The sequence below is a fragment of the Dromiciops gliroides genome, chromosome 3 (genome assembly GCF_019393635.1).
Source record: "Dromiciops gliroides isolate mDroGli1 chromosome 3, mDroGli1.pri, whole genome shotgun sequence".
NCBI lineage: Eukaryota > Metazoa > Chordata > Mammalia > Microbiotheria > Microbiotheriidae > Dromiciops > Dromiciops gliroides.
Window position 1 is genome coordinate 80,958,160 of NC_057863.1, and position 14,245 is coordinate 80,972,404.

A 14,245-nucleotide genomic window follows, 5' to 3' on the forward strand; every position below is an offset into this window, starting at 1 on the left:
CCTGTAAAGATAATAATTCAAGAAAATACTGTATCAACAGCAAGGGCTACTATGAGATGTTTCTATTTAATTTGATCCATAAAGCCTAGAATTATTCCAGTTAAACAAACCAGCCACAGAAACTGCTTCCTCAAAAGCAAAAACTCACTGGCTAAATTCTCTTCCCCTTCTTCAGCAATCTGCTCCGTGTCACTGTCATCAAACTTGATATCTTTAAACCAGGATGGCTCAGAGTGTCCCTCAACAGAGTTTACTGAGTCACTGTCTGGAGAAGGCGTCTCGGAAAAATCTGTGCTCTGAAAGGATTAAGAGCCAAACAATTTAGCCAGTGTCAACAACTGTAAAATAGAGATGTCTTACATCATTTCTGCTGAATCCTAGTTCATGTCATGAGGTTGTGACAAAACGCTAGATTAAGACTGAACAAATTTCATTTTCTTGGTCTTTCAGAATGACAAATGCATAATAATAATGAGAAAACCTTTCATTCCTCGTCTAACAAATTACTCTATTGGCTGAAATATTTTGAAAAGAGGGTTTTATGGTCAACTCGATTTTTCTGGTCAATATTCAGAAGAGAGTTTTGTTTCAATACTTATTGAAAATCTTTCTAAAATGTATTAATCTACTTTCCTGCATACATAATATGATAAACATGTTTCCATATTTTAAAGATCTCTGACTTGGTTAGCGTGGGCAATCTAGCCACTGATACTGATAATAACCCCCTTATAACTTAGCAGGTAGTCTTCAAGAATTGCAGTGGTCAAAAAGTGCAACTTCTTGCAGGCAACCTAGTGATGAGCTTCCCTAAAATTAACCAGGATGATTCTCTAACAAAAGACATATAATCCATTACTAGGCATATGCCTTTCCAGCTTGTTAGGAACTGCCAAAACTTGTGCTCTGCTGGTATCAGGAACCCAGGGCCACCATCACTCCATGATGAGGTTTTGAATAAAGGACATTAATGAAAGATGAACACAATAGTTCATTGCTAATTCAGTCCTTTGGGGTCATGGAGCTATGGCTAGAAGGGGCCTTTCAGAGGCAATCTATTCCATACCTTCATTTTACACATGATAACACTGGGGCCCAGCAAAGTTAAGTGAAAGTCACTGCAAGTCACACAAGAAACAGGCATCACAGGCACTGGAGCTCAGGTCCTCTAATATTTAACACCAATTGTGATTCTATAGAAAGTGGTTTAGAGGACTGCTCTGAATCTGTAAACTTTAAGGTATAATATTTTCCTCATATCCATTTGTTATTTTCCTTTTGTCTTCCCAAAATCAGATGTCCCTGGCTTCATTCCAATTAGTCGAGGTTCTGCTGTATAAGCATTTATTTTTGCATATCTCTAAAATAAAACTTCAGACAGATAATAAATAAGAAATCCATGGACATATGCAAGGACTCTTCATTTCTCTTAGTGAAAAATAAAATCCCACTGCTGTAGTTGAAACATTCATGAACTTTTTACTATTATTTCAATGCTTACTACTACACTTAAAGATTTAAAAATCTATTTCAGCCACACAGGGCTGTTCATCAGTTTTCTCTCTCATGAATTAATGTTTCAGTTTCTTCCAGCCAAAGTTGAAATGAAACTAAATGAAAGTAGTAAGAAAATGTTATCTTTGTAATCCAACATTTTTTTCCTATTTGTATGGAAAGAAAGCCTTTCAGGGCTCAAGAACAATAATCTTTTTATAGCAGGTATTTTGGTGTGTTAACTTGTCTGGCCATCATGCTGAAATGTAAAAAGAAAACATTTCAAAAAAACCAAGCTCTAAATTTTAAACCATAATAGCCTTCTACCAGGATTATCCATTTACCTGTAGTGGTCTATATAAGGCATATTCATCCCTGAAGATCTGATCATGGTGACTGACACAGTCTAGCCAACGTCCATCAACCATTGCTTGTCCAATTGCTACGGCTTGAGCTCTAATTAAAGATAGGCAGAAATAAATGTTTTTTAAAAACAAAGCTAAGATTACCATGAGGCACAAGATTAGGATAAACAAATTTATTTTTTTAAAGGCTAAAGCAGACTGGGAAAGACTATCTGGCAAAGTGACAGATAACAGGAGCGGAATGTAAAGGCTAGCCTAGCTCCTAGCATCCGTATGGGCCGAACTGCAATAACTTTTTATATAAAATGAGTAAAAACTGTGTTCTCCGTCTTATACCAGACACTTTAGAGTAAAACAAAAGTTGTCATTCTCTCTACTCAATCTCATTGGAAAGACAATATTAAAGACATCTATAAACTTAACTGTAAAATATGTGATTTAAAAGGAAAATAGAGACAAGCTAAAGATAATAGTAATAAAATATATTAATAACGAGCAGTATGGAATAATACTGTAGTAAGTTTAGGTAGGCTTCCTAGGTCAGTTTGAAAGAGGGAAAGAAAAAGAGAGGTGGGGGAGAGAAGGAAGAAAAGGGAAAGGGAGGATAATATAGATTGCATGTCATCTGCAAACATCTTGCAGAAGAAATGTTAAATCATGTATGGAGAAGAGTAAACCAAAGAGTAATATGCCTGTTTTAACTAACGAGTCAGCTCTTAATTTCTTAGGGATTCATTATGTGATTTATAGATCATAGATTCATTTGACTGTTCTTCCTACTTCTAGCTACCTGTCAGTTAAACATTTCACTGTTTATCATCACTTTTACCATTGACTGAAAGAAAAGGAAGAGGAAACACAACTCACTATCAAAAAACATTTACCAGGGGCAGCTAGGTGGTACCGGCACTGGATTCAGGAGGACCTGAGTTCAGACCTGGCCTTCAGACACCTGACACTTACTAGCTGTGTGACCTTGGAAAAGTCACTTAATCCTCATTGCCCCGCCCCCCCAAAAAAATTTTTTACCAAAAGTCTAATTGTATCTGGTATAATGCAGGCATTATATTACCTGCACAACTATACCTATCCATAAACTTGATTCCTATTCTTTCAGTCAATTTTGCTCCCTGTCTGTATATCTAATGATATACAGGTTAAGGTTAAGAAGGAATAAAAGAAGGGCAGCTAGGTGGCGCAGTGGATAGAGCACCAGCCCTGGATTCAGAAGGACCTGAGTTCAAATCCGGCCTCAGACCTTTGACATTTACTAGCTGTGTGACCCTGGGCAAGTCACTTAACCCCAATTGCCTCAGCAAAAAAAAGGAAAAGAAAAAAAGGAATAAAAGACAAACAGTGGCTTAAAATAAGGTTTGGGATTATTTGCAAAATGTAATTCTTTATCCACCCTGTTGTATATCATCTAACAATCAAAAATTACAAATGGTTTAGGTTTACATATAAAATCCTAAAGACTTCATGTTTTTTTTTTTAAAATCATGCTAAAGTAACACTGACTACAGAAAAATGTTCTCAAAATAACCTAGTGAGTCTCTCAAGATAAAAGTTTTATGAACTCACATTCTTTGAGAATCCTAATATCATTTTTGTAATCACCCAATAATAATCTGGAATAGTAACTTCTTCTGAGGAATAATGTTATTTTATAATCGAGAAAGGATTGATTGCAAAGGCATCAAAATAGCATGGCTTCTCAAAAACTTCTGCCTTTAAATTTCCCCAACAATCTTTGAAAGCATCAACTGCTGTTTTTATGCTTATTTTCTTTTTCCATTATCAAAACAAGCTTCAGAATACCCTAATCCATGTCATAGTTGCCCATTCTCTTCTGGCAGTACCTAAAACATGTAGGCTAATTATCGGTCACTTAAGCTGAGTTTTATTCTGCTCCTTTCTCCAAATATACATTTTACCCTACTTAGACAATACAAAACAGAAATATCTGTGATATAAACACATAAAAGTACTTCCAAAGGTCTGAATACCTTGTGGTTACATGTCCATTTCGGATTAACCAATTGACCAATTCCTTTCCTACAATGCAGTTGGGGTGAGTCCTCAGCCAATAGCGGTGATCCTGGAACTCCATTCCAGTACTATGATGGCAGATTTTCTTCCACAAGTCTTTTAACTGAACAGAGTCCTGAAAAAAACATTGGCAACTGCTTAGCATATTGCTAAGTACCAATTCATTACCTGCCAACCATTTACTTTATGGAAAGGGGATGGTACAAATCTTCAAACCATTTTCTAGGCCAATAAAAGCAAATTTCAAGTTGGAATGAACAGCAACAGCTTAAAGAGCTAAAAACAGACACAAGTGAAATACTCGCCTTCCTGGACCAATGAATTAATCAGCTTTTACTGAGTGCCTCTATATGCCAGTTCTATGATTAAATGTAAAATTTTTATAGTTACTGACAATTAAAGCAATTCCCCAAATCAATACCTTTTTCTCAGTAGTCATTCTTTTTTTCTTTTTTTTTTTTTTAGTAAGGCAATTGGGGTTAAGTGACTTGCCCAGGGTCACACAGCTAGTAAATGTTAAGTGTCTGAGGCCGGATTTGAACTCAGGTACTCCTGACTCCAGGGCCGGTGCTCTATCCACTGCACCACCTAGCTGCCCCTCTCAGTAGTCATTCTTCATTTCTCTAAAGTACTTCATTCTTCTTGTTAGTAAATCATTCCCTGAAATTCTCTACTCCCCTGGTTTCTATCACACATTATCCTAAATCTTCTAATATTCCTATGGCTTCTTTTTCCTTTGTTTGTTATCTCTTTCCCCAACCAAATATTATAAGTATTAACTGAAAGTTTGTTCCTCAACCTTTATATACACTTTCCCAGAGATCCCATCTATTAGTAAGGTTTCCACCATCTCTGAAAGCGCGAGTCCCAAACCTACATATTCAGACCTGACCTGTCTTCCATAACTGGACATTTCCATTTTATACATCTGCTGCCACCCAAAACGCAACAACTCTAAAACTCTAAAACAGAACGCATCTCTTTTCCAGCCCTCAAACTGCTCTGACCCATCTCCATCCTGATTTCTTCATTTTTGTTACTAATTACCATTATTCACCTAGTCACCCATATTCCAAAATCTGAATTATCTTTGGATACAGGGAGTAAATGAGTGAATGAAATTGACCAGTTCCCAGGTCCTATCAATTTTTTTCTCCAATTCACTTGTAGGCTATTAGAATAAGCTGCCAAGTAGTCTTTTCTCCTTATTCACATCTGACATACTGCTCCCACTTTATCTTTCTACAAGATCACTTTAATTAGGTAAAACATCAAGTAAGTTATTTATCCACACTGGGACTCAGTTTCTTCATCTTGAAACAAAGACTAGATCTCTAATTTCTCTATCAGCTTCAAAATTCTTCGATTTTATTCCACTTTGCCACAAAACATTAGGCAGTCAAGATAGTCAGAGACACAGGATTTTAAAGCTGGAAAGAGCTAAATCATCTAGTCTAACCAAGTATCTGTTGAATGAAATATAGTACAACACCTTCATTTATAGATGAGAAACTGAAGTCCAGAATTCTCAAAGCTATTTAATGGAAGAACCTCAACTAGAACCTAGATCTCTTCATCTTGGGTGATAATCCATTTCTACTACAAAACACACCATATCTCATCAAACTTCTTATGTTGGATTTAATGTCCCAATCTACCTCACCAACCTTATATTATTCTACTACTCCAAAATCAAACCCTAGTGTTGGACTATTCATTGACCCTCAACCTTTATTTCTTCAATAACAAGAATCTCTGATTGTGTTGGGTACTCCTTCCAGGTTGTGGATCACAACCTTTTTATGATTTAGTAAACAAAAGCTTCAGGATGTTGAAGCTAAAAAATTCACACCCTGTGTGACCAACCTCAAGTGAGAAGTCTTTCTGAATTTAGCTAGTATCCTCTAGTCCTCAGACTGGAGATGAAGGCCCATACTTTCTCCAATATACCTAGCATATTGGTTTCTTCTTGTGTTGTAATCTACCCCACCCGGCCCTTTCAGAAAACCCTTCCCCCACTCTTCCATCCAAATCTCTTTGCTATTCATAGTCCGATATAAGTTTTAGATCCTCAGTCAAGCCTTCCCCACCCTAACTAACCCCACTCCCAGTGATCTATGCCCTCTGAATTCTTCTAGCACTGACTCAGAATCATGTATTTGGTACTTACCATCTAATGCAATTCTCATCTCCCTAGCTAGAATCCATGAAGATCATGACCATTTCATGGGGTTTTTTGTATGACCTTTCCAGAGACATCTCCACTCCAACCCTCAAATCTTACATGTAAAAAGCACTCAAAAAGCATTTGTTAATTTCTGTAACATCTATCCGTTGAAGCCCTACTCTAATCATGATGACATTAAAGTGACTCTGGAATCTCCAAAGCTATAGCAGTGGAAGCCAAGTTCTGGCAGGTCCTTTATCAAGCTGAAAAGGCTGCAAGTACTTAATGGCTGATTTGAGGGGACAAGTTCAGCTGAGATAAGAAAGACTCTTGTCCACAAGGTAATAAAAAAAAAAAAATTTAGCCCCAGCAACTGACAAGAATGAAGTGACTAAGGCAAGAGGGCTAGTGATCTGGGTCAACAAAGAAAAGAACCAAACTGAGAAAAAAATTTGAAAATAAAAAAGAAACCAGATTCTTAAGGTAATCAATACATAGAATTTTCTAATAGAAAATTATTAAATGCCTTACTACTTAAATCAACATGTCCACATCCTAAACAGTTATAACTATAATTCAAGATAATTTCTATGCAACCTAGTAACTTATATTGTGGTCAGTTAAACAAAGTTATATACTTCTAGAAGAAAGGAACCGGGAAGCTATGTGGCGCAGTGGATACAACACTGACCCTGGAGTCAAAAGAATCTGAGTTCAAATCCGACCTCAGACACTTGATACTTACTAGCCGTGTGACCCTAGGCAAGTCACTTAACCCTCATTGCCCTGCAAGAAAAAAGAAAGGAACCAAGAAGAGAATTGGGCAAAAATAAATACTGAAATATACAAACTTCTTTATTAGGCCAAGGAAAAGCATAAACTAATGATTACTTTTCTTTGTTTTTCCTTGCCATTAACCCATGTTATTTTGCACTTGTAAGAATAAAGTGACAAACAACAATAATTAACAGGTCATTAATAGGTCAAGAATAATTGAGCTGCTACCAGAAGAATTTTGCGCTCATCCTCACTGGTCTCTGTTTTCACATACGTTCGATTAGCCTGAGGACTGACAGATGTCTCATAGGAGGGAACCATCGGAGAACCAGACCGATCCAATGACAAGTTAGTAATACTGGCTGATCTGAAAATAAAAGACATAAATATGAAGTCTCAATACACAGGTGCCTTTCACCAATGAACTTTTTTTAATTTAATAAGGTACACTAACATTTTGTTGGTGGAGCTGTGAACTGGTTCAATTATTCTGAAAGGCAATTTAGAATTATAGGCCCAAAAATGTGATCAAAATATCTATATCTGGGGCAGCTAGGTGGCACAGTGGATAAAGCACTGGCCCTGGATTCAGGAGGACCTGAGTTCAAATCCAGCCTCAGACACTTGAAACTTACTAGCTGTGTGACCCTGGGCAAGTCACTTAACCCTCATTGCTCCGCAAAAAAAAAAAAAAAAATCTATATCCTTTGACCCAGAGATCCCATTGCTCAATTTCAAATAAGTAAATACACAAAGATAGAAAGTAATACGTATATGTAAATGTGCATGTATGTATATACACATGCATAGCAGGGTATATATACCTGTGTGTATCCCTCAGAATACATGTGTATTCTTTGCTGCCACAAAAGGTACTGAGATATACATACATCTATATTTACATGTATATATGCATATTTGTATATTATATGTATATCTCAGCACTTTTTTATGGTAGCAAAGAACTAAAACAAAGTTAAGTGTCCATCAAATGAGGAATAGTTAAACAATAGTAACAAATGAATAATGGATCATTGCACTCTAAGAAATGATGATTATGAAGAATTCAAAGAAACATAGGAAGACTTACATGAACTGATGCTATTGAAGTAAGCAGAAACAGAAAAACAAGATACAAAGCTTCTACAAGATAAACATCAAATACCCCCCCAAAAAAAGACAAAAAATTAAATGATGCATAATTACAATGACCAAGCATGCTACTAGAAAAGAGATGAAAAAGTGAGCCACTCTTCCTTCATTGCAGAGATATACATTGATTATTTGGATGAATATAAGTTACTAGGTTGCATAGAAATTATCTCTGGGATGGTGTGTCCCAGTGAGCTGGGCACAGTTCCAAGGATGGGAGATGGCCCCATTTAGGTCACAGTACCAAGTTTTGAGGGGCTTAGGCTTCGTACTGTAACAAATGGAAATGCTTAAAAGTCTAACCCTTACTAAAGCTTATAATTTATTGGAGACCACTCATTAGATATTTTAGACAGTATAGCTATAATTTTAGCCTCTTACAGTACCCTAAGATTCTTGTTATCATGAGGATGCATCAGGTGTTCTTAAAATACCTGAAAACATGTTTGATTAGGAAATTGGTCTACTTCACTTATAATTTATAGGTGACCAAAGAGGTATGCATGTCAGGCCAATTTTCAACACTCTAAATGTCCTTACATCAATGTTTTATCAAATACAAGGTAGAAGTGAAATAAAAATAAAGCCCAGATAAAAGGATAGAACACAGAGTAAACTGAGGCTGTGCTGTAATTTAATTAAGTTAATATGGAGAAAAGAGACAGACAAAACTAGAAGGCAGGAAAGAAGCAAGAATCATCAGAAACAACGCTGTTAATCTAAAATATCCATGTTTGAAACACTTCTTGACTATTCCTTTTTTGGATAAAGAGAGGCCATTTTTAATTATTGCTTTCTATTTATGTAATGAAATTGTCATAAATTTCCATAAAAATATAATATTCAAAAAAATTACTAATAAAAAGAATTTTAATTAAGTACTTTTAAACTTTCCCATTAAGTATAATATTAAAAATAGGAACAAGGAGAAAGGTTTTCAGTCAAGTTTTTATAGATCTAATTTATTTGTTTTTGGGGGTTTTTTGTTTTGTGTTTTTTGCAGGACAATGAGGGTTAAGTGACTTGCCCAGGGTCACACAGCTAGTGTCAAGTGTCTGAGGCCAGATTTAAAATGAGGTCCTTCTGAATCCAGAGCTGGTGCTTTATCCATTGTGCCACCTAGCTGCCCCCTAGATCTAATTTAGACAATAATCTTGTTTAAAATGAAAGCACCATTCTTATACCTCACTTTGAAAATGAGATTTTGAGGGGCAGCTAGGTGGTGCAGTAGATAAAGCACCAGCCTTGGATTCAGGAGTACCTGAGTTCAAATCAGGTCTCAGATACTTGACACTTACTAGCTGTGTGACCCTGGGCAAGTCACTTTAACTCCAACTGCCTCACCAAAAAAAAAAAAAAATTTTTAAATGAGATTTTGAAATCTGGTAAATGCATAGTGTGAGAATGAGACATAACAGTGGACTCTTCTCAGGGAAAAGCATCCCCGTGCCCATGCCCATATAAAGAACAGAAGGGCAATACTATCTAGTGAATTACATTAACTCAAGAAAGAGAAAAGTAAGTTTTTCAGGGCTAGAGATAAAAACCAGTTTGAGCTGGCTCTTGTTGGTGTCCTAATAACAGTAGGTAAAAGGTTAACTCTAGTTGCTACTGTGCTTGGTTATTAATAGGATTATTAATATTAATTTCTCCACCCCTGCCTAAAATCTCCATCCAATTTTTGATCATGGGTTATATGAAGGTGTATGTGTAGGTAACATATCAAGAAGGACTGAGCTAGAACTCTTGAGGAAGATTGTGAACTTGAACCTAGCAACCTATAGTGGGCTCAAGGAAGGGACTGATTGCGGCAGGAAGTATGATAAATATAGGTTAAAGTGCTTTCAGCATTTGCACTCACCTACTATTTTTCTGTGTGTGCCCATCCTCAAGAGAATGCAATAAAGGCTTTTTGTTATACCAAAGCTGCCTCTGAAAGAACTTATTTTGAGGAGGTCTTTGCCTGTTCCTCACACATAGGATCAAACAACCAGAAGAAACCCTAGAATTCACCTAATTGATTTGATAACCTAGAAACTGCCTTTCTAAATGATTTGTAGGGGGTTTATCCCAAGTCCCAAGTGGGACATTTTCCTAAAGCAGTACTTGTCCTACATTCTGGTTAACTGATTAAAAAAAAAATTAGTGCATTTATGCAAAAAGCAGAAAAGTCAGAAGTACCTGCTTAGACAGTATCTTCATCATTCACTTAGAAAGATACAAGAATTTCCAGTTCTTTTGCATACACTCTCACTAATTTTAGCACTCCCTTGGTGAAATGGAATATAATCTTTTAACACAAGATATGTGAGCCAGCTATCTTTTGCCACTGTTTATAAATACTGTAGAGAGTTTTAAATACATCAGTCAATACTCAATTAGAGAAAATTATAACGGGTGTCCCAAAAATCTTGGTGCAAGACTTTAGCAACACCCTGTATTAACATTTAAATCCCCGGCCCCTTGCTTTTCCACTCAGTAAATTTCTAAATATGCTTAATATTACAGATCACAACAGGAATTTATCACAATTTTTTCAGACAGCTTTACCATTCATCACAAGATTAAATCCCACAACCCAAATAACACAAATAAAATCTTTTAAAACCCAAGTCCCAGGGCAGCTAGGTGGCACAGTGGATAGAGCACCAGACCTGGATTCAGAAGGACCTGAGTTCAAATTGGTCCTCAGACACTTGACACTTATTAGCTGTGTGACCCTGAGCAAGTCATTTAACCCCAATTGCCTCACCAAAAAAAAAACAAAAAAAACAAAAACCCCAAACCCAAGTTCCACACAATGGCTCATTGATTCGATATTAACATTCCAATACAAAATGGCCACTTTTTTCTGTTGTTGTACTACAATTTGACCTATGTTGATGTAGGAGGTCAAAAAAGGGTTAATAGAAAAACCTAAGACCCAAGCTCTAGTACAGATATTAGCTCTAAAAGGGAGTCAGATCCCAGTTAATGGATAACTTATGTTAGGTTCTCATACCCAGTGATCAACATCCATAACGGACCAGAATGGTCAGGTCAAAATAACAATAAAGGAAAAAGAAAACCTATAGAAATTCTAATGAAAAATGATTATATTTTGAAACTAGCCATGGGAATCAGAAAGAGACATGTGCAGAAAAGGCCAAATTTGTCCCCAGATTCACCTTATGACGTGTAAACCCCAAAAACATACCTCCACTGAAAAAGGTTCCTGCCTTGAAGGTTGGCTTAGGACCCCCAGGAACCCCAAATTAGGATAAGCCCTCCCTTTTAACACCCTAGGTGGAGAATATTATAATGAGGACAGGTCCTCCCTTGTACCTCCGCCCAAGGTGGAGATTATTAGAATGAGACTGATAATCAATTTATCCATACTATAAATATAACTGTCTTTTCTTTCCTTATTTGAGAGATACCTTTCCAATATTCTGGTTCTCTCCCCGTGGTCACCCACAGTATTGCAATAAAACTTGGGAAACTGAGTCACTGAGTCTTGTAATTCTTTTGGGATGACTCACTATCAATTGGACCCCAAAATTCCAGCCCACATCATTATGTACTCAGCTCATCTTAATTCTAAAAAAGATTGCTTTGTACTGTTTTAGACACTTTCCCATGCACTTTAAAATGCAAAAAAAGCTCAGGACAGAGCTGTCTTCCCTCTCCCTCAGCCCCCCATGAATTCAAACATAGGAAAAAAACATTATTAGAACTTCCATAACTTCTATACAGTCCTACATTATGCAAAACATTTTACAATAACCTAAGAAGTAAACACAGCTTTCACTATCATAGATAAGGTCATTGGGATAAAATGTTTAAGTAAATTTTTTTAAAGTTGACACTGGAAAGATAAAAAACTTATGTCATGGTTTCTTTCTAGTCTGTCATTTTCCCCCACCTAAACTATGCCACATGTAATTTTTCTTTTTCAAAATCTGTTTTCTATTATTACCATTTAATCCTCTTCTCCCATATTCACACACTGTCCATCTGGCAGAATTCTGTCATCTTAATGGTGGAATGTTTTTAACTCTTTAAAGAACCTTCTATTTTAGTCCACGAGTTGCAATGAGACAGAATTCTATGATTCTATGTGAGAGTCATGATCTCACAAAGATGAATAACAAAAATGTAGTTCTTACCATTTCAAACTTTCAGATAATCTAAATTTTATTAGATCACTGTTTCTCTTTGTCACAAGGGGAAGTTCAGTTTGTAAACTGGGTTGAAATGACTGTGATACAGACCAAAAAAATCAACAAAAGATATTTTTTAAACTAAAAGTGTATCAAAATAATAGTTTTATGTCAAATTCCCCTGAAAATCATCTTCTTAAAGACAACTCATGATCTATGAACCCCTGAAATTTGCTATACAAAAAAATCTATGAAGTACTCCTACCTACGTTGGATTCTTGTTTCAGTTTGTCACTAAAATCTACCATGCCTCTGATGTTAATAATCCAGCATACCAAAGAGGAGAGTGATCTATTTATCTATATGTACCAACAATCTTACCTCACCCTCCAAATCCCACCTCTCCTCTGACCACTACCTCCACAAACTTCTCCCTTCCAAGGCAATCATACCAGAAACAAATCACTGGTAGAATTTCTGCCCAGGGCCATCTCCTCTCTGGATTAGTGACAGCCTCTCCAGGAATATCACTTCAAGAAAGTCTAAGCCCCTCCAACCACATTCTTTACAGCTTCCTGTCTAATAGCCTGGTCTTCCTTTGTACCCTCCCAACTAAGTTCTAGAAGCCAAGATGAAATCAACTCTACACATGGGAGGCAAACAAAATAAATGATCTTCCCTGGCCACCAATCACCTTAATGTGGGTTCTTCCCCTAAGAGTGTAAGCTCCTAGAGGTCAGGGACTGTCTCAAGCAAGAGTTAAATGTTTATTTTGTTTTATTATTATTTGATTGTTTCAGTCATGGCCGACTCTTCGTGACCCAATTTGGGTTTTTGGGTTTTTTGGGGTTTTTTTTGGCAAAGATATCAGAATGGTTTGCCATTTCCTTCTCCAGTTCATTTTATAGATGAGAAAACTGAGGAAAACAGGGTTAAGTGACTTGCCCAGAGCCACACAGCTAGTTAAGTGCCTGAGGGCAGATTTGAACTTGGGAAAATGAGTCTTCCTGATTCCATGCCCAGCTCTCCCACCTAGCTGCCCCAAAATGTTCATAGAGGATAAGAAACAAAGGTTTGGGGAGGAAGGAACAAATATAATTTTAACCCCTTGTTTTTTCATTCATATTCACATTTAAGGCCTTTTGGATATATGATCCCAAGATTAAGCAATGTGAGATTTAAAATTGGATATTAGATCATATATCTCCCCTACTTAACCTTTCCCTTAATTTATCTCCCAGACTAGTAAATGGAAGAAGCTTTTGGTTTTCTAGATAGACCTTTATTGTTATGGTAGTCACAAGGTGATGTTGATTAGAAGGACAGGAAAGTAGAAACACAATACAAATCGTCTTAAGTCTAAGCTTAGTCTATATTCCTTATAAAAACTCACCAAACTGAAAAGCCACCTTTGGAGAGAGACCCTCTGTGCCGCGCCGTCAGGAGACCAGCCGAGCAGGCAAAAGCCCCACTTCCGTTCTCTCCACCCCGGAAGTCGAGTCCCCGCAGGCAGTCTGACATGCGCAGCAGGCGGACTGTTCGTCTCCTCCCCAAAAGGGTGGTCCTTCAAAAACTGGCGTTTTTCAGTCATCCTAACCGACTGTTAAAAACTTTCATATTTTTTACCACAGCAACTAATTTGAAGTGTTGGCTGAACTGTTTTACTGAAGGATTAAAAACTAAACAATAATACTACCTGGACTGTATTGTCTATACTTTTAATGAAAGTTGGGTTTTTTTCTTTTTTACATTGCTTGGATATTGTGAATATACACTCATTTGCTTAGGAATCACTCAGGAGACAAAAGTACTCTGGATGCACAATCACAGAGAAAGGATCTTTTCCATATTCCTTAAATACACAATATAGGGGGAAAACTTCAGAATGATGCCTTTTAGATTGCTGCAAGCAGAGTAAATTAAAAAACAACATCTAGAACATCTTGCCTGCCGGGGTAAAAGGAAAAAGTTTTACCTCATAAAATGCCTTCTTTTAAAATAAATTTTATTAATCTTTTATTTTTACATCATCTAGATTTTTCCCTATATCTCTCCCTCTCTCCCTCCCAGAAAGCCATCTTTTATAACAATTTAAAAAG

The 14,245-nt window shown here is 36.6% G+C and overlaps 1 protein-coding gene across 7 annotated transcripts in view; it reads right to left on the reverse strand.

Moving 5' to 3' along the window:
- Nucleotides 1-14,245, reverse strand: part of PIKFYVE (phosphoinositide kinase, FYVE-type zinc finger containing) — a 109,548-nt gene that overhangs the window by 64,121 nt on the left and 31,182 nt on the right. For all 7 annotated transcript variants that reach the window (XM_043994205.1, XM_043994203.1, XM_043994202.1 and 4 more), the window contains 4 exons: nt 7,081-7,219; nt 3,866-4,023; nt 1,839-1,950; nt 149-296 (listed from right to left, as the gene is read on the reverse strand). In XM_043994205.1, the coding sequence (XP_043850140.1) occupies nt 149-296; nt 1,839-1,950; nt 3,866-4,023; nt 7,081-7,219 (557 nt within the window). The remainder of the gene's footprint in view (nt 1-148; nt 297-1,838; nt 1,951-3,865; nt 4,024-7,080; nt 7,220-14,245) is intronic.